Source organism: Anarhichas minor, unplaced genomic scaffold, assembly GCF_050575085.1.
Source record: "Anarhichas minor isolate MPS153535 unplaced genomic scaffold, ASM5057508v1 ptg000136l, whole genome shotgun sequence".
Taxonomy (NCBI): Eukaryota; Metazoa; Chordata; class Actinopteri; order Perciformes; family Anarhichadidae; genus Anarhichas; species Anarhichas minor.
This window is the reverse complement of record NW_027466582.1, coordinates 15,957,127-15,965,288: the sequence shown is the minus strand read 5'-3', so window position 1 is coordinate 15,965,288 and position 8,162 is coordinate 15,957,127. Positions and strand designations below refer to the sequence as shown.

The 8,162-nt window shown below is 45.4% G+C and overlaps 1 protein-coding gene across 1 annotated transcript; it reads left to right on the top strand.

Annotated features, from left to right (window-relative positions):
* The first annotated feature begins 4,030 nt into the window (after positions 1 to 4,030).
* Positions 4,031 to 7,564, top strand: marcksa (myristoylated alanine-rich protein kinase C substrate a). Its single transcript, XM_076084779.1, has 2 exons — positions 4,031 to 4,465; positions 5,567 to 7,564. Exons 1-2 carry the CDS (start codon positions 4,361 to 4,363, stop codon positions 6,302 to 6,304), a joined length of 843 nt encoding a protein of 280 aa, XP_075940894.1. The 5' UTR covers positions 4,031 to 4,360; the 3' UTR covers positions 6,305 to 7,564.
* Positions 7,565 to 8,162: the final 598 nt, after the last annotated feature.

The following is an 8,162-nucleotide window of genomic DNA, read 5'->3' as shown; positions in this document are numbered from 1 at the left end:
TATAGTACGGAGTCAGCACCAGTGTTGTTTTGTGTCATCTAAGCACAATTTGAGAAGATAAATTGGATCAGATTTCACAGGAGAACACATCCTGGGGCATGTGTCTCATCAAACAAGCTGAGTTTTGTCAACATATCATGTGTTTGTGGTTACTTAGTGTTCTGAACACGCAGGACTTTGAAAATGAAGAGTTGTGTCAACTCCTGTGTCTAGCTGACTCTTGATTTCCTTGAGAGGCCTTTTCTAGAGACGACAACCCCCAACGAAGGCATGTTCACCAGATTGCTTTCAGTCTTGGGATTAACACGACCTAACTGCTGGGCATACATTGAAGCAACGGCTCGTTGAGGAATGTGTCCTCTTCTACAATGTATTACTCCCTGTTTGACGGTTGAATTCAGATGCAAAACGGCAAAGGCACGCTTGCTCCGTTATTCTCTGGTTATTGAATATCATTACAGTTTTACAAACCAAAACTGCCAAGTATAAAACGATGGAATGTAATGCGTGGTCAAACCATATTGTATAAGAAGTGGACGTAGTCACCGAGACATTAACCAACGGATTGGATGCCTTGAGTTCGGCATTTTGTCCGTCGCCATCTTGTTTTTTTTGTCTGTCGCTCCCTTGGTTTTCTGGCCTCTTGAGGTGGACGTTGTAAAAAAGAAAGACTGTCATCATGTTAGTCAAGTTACAAGTTTGTAACCAATAGCCAGAGAAACACCTAAATAAACACTAAGGTCGGCTCTCTGCCCTCTTGGGTCATTTTTACCAGCTGGAGTTACTCTAGATAGGGCCATTCCTGTTCTTGGGGAGGCCACCGTAGCTCTCCTGCATGCTTGGTTTTCAGTTTCAGCTGGTCACTGAAAATAAATGCCAAGTATTTGCTGGTGTAATTGTGAAGATTTGCTTCTTTTCTTCCGTCTTATGTGATGAATAATTGACCATCTTTAGGTTTTGCAATAGCAATTTTAAGATTATTGTTTATCAAAATTTGTATGATTCATTTTTCATACCTTCAATGATTTTACGAGATGGTGTAAGACGGGCGTAGTGTTATATCTATGGAATTGCGCATGAAAGTCCATTCTTGACCTAGGAAACAGTAGTTTGACCAAAACAAAAAGCAAGTAGTTTGTTTTTTGGTCAACCTTCATGCTGACGTCAACATTTTGGAACCACAGTTTGTTTCAAGCAAAAGGAAATGATGTAAAACCAGGGCTGATCAATTAGGGCCGGAATAATAATCAATAATAATGAGTTCACGTTTATTTATTCCGATTATCCACTGAGTTCAAAATACTTTCACATTTGAATGAAGAGATCACGGCTTCAGCTTCCGTTAAACTACGTTCCCGCTAACGTACAAATCTTTGCATCAAAATAGGACTTAAAATAAGGTTCTTCCTACCCTGAACTCGGTGCATTAAGTAATATACAGTGCATTACTCTTCTACTCTGGACTGCAGCCACGTGTTCGAGGTTTTAACCGGCTACCGCTGCAATCGTCCCCATGTGGCTGTTTGTTAGTTTAGGAGGCGCTCGATTTGATATGCGGCGGAGGGCGCGTTTGAAACGTGAATATTGCAAGTCGATCATGTTTATTCAATTGTGGGAAGCCAAAATCGTGATTTGCGATGAATATTTGATTAATTCTGCAGCCCGACGTGATACCGCACGCGCGGGACAGGATGTTTTTTATTTCTTCAAGCATTCCGCTGAACTTCCCTTGTAGTCATGCTTGTTGATGTCGTCGGCACACGTGTTCACATGCATGCTTAACAGCCTTTGGTCCGTGCTGCAAATGTTCCTATTGTTACCCATCCCCATGGTTTTCCCTCAACCCGTGTCTTGCATGCTAGAAATCTGTAATGTTCCTCGAGCGTTCGATCTGCGAGCCGACTTGCGTCTGATCTGGGGCTTTTTGTCGGGGAACTTCAAAAAACTGTCGCCGAGTTGGAAAGTCAGGGCTAAAAAGTCGTGTAGCGCGAACTAGGCACGACAGCAACTGAAACCAGTGCCGTAGTTTGCATCCCAGGTGAGAGTGGCCTCCACGGGGCTGTTTTGCATTTAAAAAGCAGAAGACAGCCCACCTCAGTTTGTTCTGTGGAGGACAGTTGACTCCGCCTGTGCTTGTGTGAGCTATTTGCATTGCAAATGTGGGCCGAGGGACCTGTTTGAACGCTCTGCAACCTTCCCCTCTGGGCACATCACATGGTCGTCAACACGGCCGCACAGGGTACACGCCCATTCCCACAGCCCCTCTGCTACCTCCACACACAGGAGGTGTGGCTGTGATGATTCCGATGTTTTATCTTTCCTCTCTCTGTGTTTCCGTCCCTGCTGTAAAGTTTTAATGATCCCATGTTGATGTAGGCTTTGACCAACACCCCCAGGTGAATGCTTAGAGCAGCGCTATCACAAGTGAAGGTGCCGTCATCAGTTAGTCCAGGAAAACTATGGAAATAGGACATTTGTTCAATTCAATCCAGAGAACGCGTTCAAATATATTTATCCTAAAGTTAGGGTTTGTGAAGCAGATCAACTGTGGCCAGAACAAGTTGATGCTCCAATCTCTGGTGCTGCATTCAAGACACACTAAAAACAATTGTACATACAAGTTCCGACTGGGAATAAGGATCATGAAAAATTTTCAGATGCCGAATGACCTCAAAATGATTCAGGGTACGGCTAATTTATGGTGTCAAACCACGAAATTGGGATTTCATCACCCAGGCCATTTGTGTTTGTGATAATATGAACGACAGTATCCTTGTATACGTTACTTACCTGTAAAATATAGACTAGTCTAGAGCAGTGGTTCCCAAACCTTTTCACATCAAGGACCCCGACACTGATGCAAACTAGACCATGGACCTCTATTTAATACGATTTTGTCCCCATCTGATAGGATTTTTTGCTTTCAATGTTTTACTACAGAAAGTGTATGAAACCCATTGTAGTCATAGTGTCACTTGTGGATGGATTTACAGTGTGAATATATGATTCCTCTTTTTTGCTAGGGACTCCCCTTGGAGCCCCTTCAATGATCCACCACTGGGCTACAGACCTTCATGGGTTAATTTTCCTAAGAAACATCTCCGACCCAAGACCTGAGTCAGGTCAGGTCCAAATGACTGTGTATTCCGTCGAATTAGGATCGGGCAGGGTCCCAGTCTTTTGGCTCGGGTTGAAGCTCGCCATCAGCTATGACCATGTGATATGTGGTAGGGTCTGATCGGGTCCACTGCATTCCAAACCTGGTCTAATCATCCTCATGTCTGATCAGACTGCCCTCAGGTCCTTTTTGGATTGGTTATGTCAGGGTTCTGGTATTGGGTGCAAAAACGTAGAACCTGATCCAGAACCGACCTCTAGCTTATTTCTTAGACCACATATATTAAGTGTTCGCCTTGTCCGCAGAACATTTCCATAGGGATTTGTCTGACATGTCTGACAATACTACCAAAAACAATCAACTATTCCAAAGCGTTACAAATGATATACGTAGTATGAATGAAAAATAATAATAATTTGAGTTGATGAATTTCCATTTCACAGCCCCTGAAGCCCTGAAAAAGTATTAGTTAAATATAGCTTATGTTTCATTAAAGAGTAATGATCTTTCACAAATAGCTCCAGAAAACTAGTAAGTGGACCTCCAGTCACCGATCATAGCATGACTTAATAGTGCAGAAAGAAGGTAGAATGTAAACATTTGCATGTTTAAAACTTCCATATTTGAACCCTATGGTTGAGTAACTGCCATTCAAAAGCAAAACAAATCATCGCGTGGTTTGGTATGGTGTCATTCCCACTTATTTAAAAAAATGACCGATTCTGTTTTGTTTTTGTGATCCATTATACCAACGTACCGTGAACGCAGCGCTACAATCTATTGTTCACTCCCTTTCCCCCAAACCCCGCCCACGCTCCTTCGGCGGCGGCCGTGATTGGCTGAATCGGAGTGCGGTGCCGTCATCGCTCGGAGCGCCCATTCATCTCTTCACTTGGGCGTTGGACTCCGCATCGTAATAGCAACAAGGGAAATTTCTCCATTTTGCAGCCCGTCTGCAGCGGCACGGCCAACCGATCTGGGATTGTATTGCTCGTCCCCAACCTGTCGGCTTTTCCCTGCTGTTCTGAAAAACACTCAGTCGCTCTCAACTGGACTTTGCTTTCGCGTTTCCCCAGTGAACTTTTTCCCTCTTTGCGCAGAGAGAGAGAGTGAGAGAGGGGAGACAGCAGCGAAGAGCTTTGCGTTTCAACAAAGAGGCTTGTGGGGTCTTTGTTCGCTTTTTTTTGTGTGTGTGTGTGCGTGTGTGGGGATCGGTTCAGTTTCTTTGTTGGAGCTAAAAGCATGGGAGCGCAATTGTCCAGGACAGCTGGAAAGGCTGAAACCGCGGTTGAAAAGCCCGGAGAGGTTGCTGCTGCTGCTGCTTCACCCACCAAGACCAACGGACAGGTAAATGATATTTTATCATCCAGCTTCCATCGCATCCATCCGGGCGGGGAGTGTGGGGTGTGGGGGGGGGGGGGGTAGAGAGAGAATCTGGTCGGGCTGCGCTCTCGGGGCGCAAATCCGTGCGTAATCGTGGATAGATTGAATGGAGATCAGCGGTTGGAGTTTAAACTAAATGTTAAGGCTTGATTTTAAAATCTGGAATATATTGTAGTTCACGAGCAACAGATGAGCATTTGATACGTCTATTGTTTCATAGGAAACGGTGTATTGAGCGGATATTTGGAGGAAACTACTTGATAAAACAAGAGTTTATTCATGAAGAAGCCAATTGTGGATAAAACAAATATAATTGTTGCATTTGAATGGAATCGTGTGTTTGGATGGTTTTTTGGCGGATGTGCTCTAAAAATAAATACATTTCAGCATGAGATGGAACAGCTTCGCCACAATTCGCTAAATATTAGACGAGATGCGCGACGGCAACAAAAGGGCTGTGTGCGCTCGGAGCGCCGCTCCTTTTGTTACAGATGCTCGACTAGAAAGTGGAGATGGCAGCCTGCTGTCGCGCAGGAGGGGAGACTGGGAGCCAGTGGTGCGCCCCTGAGAGGGGGAGGGAGAGAGAGAGAGGAGCGTGTGCTGATTTTAGTCGCTTTTTTTTCTTTTTTAAGAGTTTGGAAAATAAACAATTCAGAACCCCATTTGCATTTTAAACATTTTTAGGATATGTACCTGAACTCTACTCTCCCTGACCTGCTGGACTAATGAGCATCTGCTGTTTTAATGAGCAGCTGCTTTGCTTTGGCACCAGACACCGACCCCTCGCTCAGGATGTCAATGAAATCCTGGGGCAAAAAAAAGAGAGAGGAATTGCGTTGTATTTTAAGTCTACTGCATGACTGTTATTTTGATTATTTATTTATTTATTTATTATTATTTGTGTCTTGAAAGTAGAACCCGAGTCCAGGATGCAGTGCTTTAGTCAGAGCTGATTCGATGGTGTCTGCTGCCCCTAGTGTCCACCAGTGGCACTGCCCGGCTCTGCTGTTAAAACCCATGCCAGCTCTTTGCAATCCAATAACAGCCACTGTTTCTTCTCTTTAGGAAAATGGACACGTTAAAGTGAACGGGGACACCTCTCCCACCGCAGCCGAGAACGGCAAGGAGGAGGTGCAGGCCAACGGCAGTGCCGCGGCCGAGGAGAGCCCCAAGGAGGAGGCCGACAAGGCGGAGGATGCCCCCGCCGAGAAGGAGGCCGCGGATGGGGAGAAGGTAGAGGCGGCCTCCCCTGCTGCCGCCGAGGGAGAGGCGGTGAAGGCAGAGGATGGCGCCGCCGCCCCGTCCGCCAGCAGTGAGACCCCCAAGAAGAAGAAGAAGCGCTTCTCCTTCAAGAAGTCGTTCAAGCTCAGCGGCTTCTCCTTCAAGAAGACCAAAAAGGAGACGGGGGATGGAGCGGAGGGCGAGGAGGAGGCGGCAGCTGCTGGTGGTGCTGATGCTGCGGCATCCACAGAGGAGGCCAAGGCCGAGGGCACGGAGGAGGCAGCGGCTGCCAGCGAGGAGGCCAAGCCCGCCGAGGGAGAGGCCGCACCTGCCGCGGAGCCCACCAAGGAGGAGGTAGAGGCCAAGCCGGAGGCGGCAGAGAAGCCTGCAGAGGAGGCCGCCGCGCCCGCAGAGGAGCCGAAGGCAGAGGAGCCGAAGGCAGAGGAGCCGAAGGCGGAGGAGAAGCCGGCCGAGGAGGCGCCCAAGACGGAGGAGGCCGCCCCGGCCTCGCAGGAGGCGGCGTCAGCGGCGGAGGCCCCGGCCGCAGCCGCCCAGGCCGCAGCCGCCCAGGCCGCCGAATAAGTTTCAAGGGGGAAAGAGGGGAGAAATTTGAAAGAAAAAAAATTAAAAAAAGAAAGATAATCAAAGAACATTTCCCTGTTTGTATGTTGGAGTGACGCCAGGTCCTGGCTTTGAAGAACTTGTCAACAACAAGGGATATTTTAAAGCTTTTCTTTATTTTTTGATTTTTTTTTGGTTTCCATTCCCCCCCCCCCCCCAACCCTTTACACAAAACCCATCTCGGCCCCTTGTTACTTCCATTCCAACGGGCTGTAGGGAGGTGGGTGGCTTCAATATGTACAACAGATTAAATACATCCACACTCTGCCATATATTTTTTCATCAGTATTACATTTTCTTTTCCTTTTTTTTTGGAATTTTTATACAAAATGTAAACAAAATGGTATGGACATGCCCGTGGTATGAAGGAGGCAGGGGGGGCGGAGGGGGGTGAGCTGTAAATGAAAGGCAAGGGAGGCAAGCTCGTTGGGGGGGTAGACTATTAAGGAAAGAGTAGTCTAAAAGAAACAAAAACTATGAGACCAACATCGATACACGCCCGTACGCTTTTTGCAACACTAAGTCATTTTTTACAATAAAACAATAAAATCCCAGAGTTAGTTTTTTTTTTTTTTTAGGAAGTCATATAAACGCATAGGAGCTTTTTTCACTTCTCATTAGCTGTACCAGTCAGTGATTCAGTAGAAATACAAGTTGTATAGACTTTATTGTTTACTGTTGGTTTTATGACTTTAATAAAAAAATGTAAGTATGTATAGGCGGGGTGTTTTTAACTGTGATTATTGTACAAAATGAAAAAAATCTTGATCAAGAAGCACATGAAGTTTGCAGCTCTTTTTTTTCCACCCGCTCATTTTTGTAAGATAACAACGCAACACACACACACACAGACAAAAAGTCATCCCGGGTGACCTTCTTCAGCAATTTTGAAGTCCAAACCAAGCTGTGATATGTGGAATGGTTAACTGTTTATATACTGTGGTATGTTTTTTGATTACAGCAGGCGATGCTTTTTCAGTGGTCTTTGACAAAAACTTAAGGAATCTATCAGATGCAAATGTTTGTGTAGCATCTTGTCTCTCTCTCTCTTTTCCTTGTGTAAATACTGGAGAAGCTTTGACCAGTTTGACTTTAGAGATGGAATGTAACTTTGCTTACAAAAAAAAAAAAAAAAAATTGCTATTAAACTCCTCTGCTTAAGGTGTTCTAATTTTCTGTGAGCACACTAAAAGCGAAAAATAAATGTGAATAAAAATTTGAGATGCATCTGTCGTTATTTGGTCAATGCAATATTCTCTTTCGGTTGCCATTGCCGTGTTGAAACGGGACCAACACTATTGTCAAAACCTTTATTGTAAGTCGCAGCATTAACATTTCCCTGGATTACATCTAAGGCGCCCAGACCGGTTAGAATAAACTCAGAAAAAGAGTAGACAAAAGTAGGTGTGTCCACATACTTTTGGCCATATAAGTAAAGATAAACTCTTCATTGCAAGTTTGTTTATGTTGCATAATGGCCTCATGGATGGAGACACAGCTCTAGGAATTGCATACATCTCTCCACAGCACTACATCCCTTTGCTCGCCGTGCTTGTCCAAACTGGGGGCGTGCCGACCATCATCTACTGTGGGTACTGCACTGACTGTACCTCATACAACCCCAACTATCCCTTTTAGGAATTTTACCCAAGATGGTTTAGTCACAATTGTCTCCTGTACAACAGAAATGGCCCCAGAAAGAGGACGCGACGTGATGGTTCTAACGCAGGTTATGCAGAAACAGTGAACAGAGCAGTCGCACACTGTAAACAATGTGTGTGTGTGTGTGTGTGTGTGTGTGAGAGAGTGATGCTGCAGT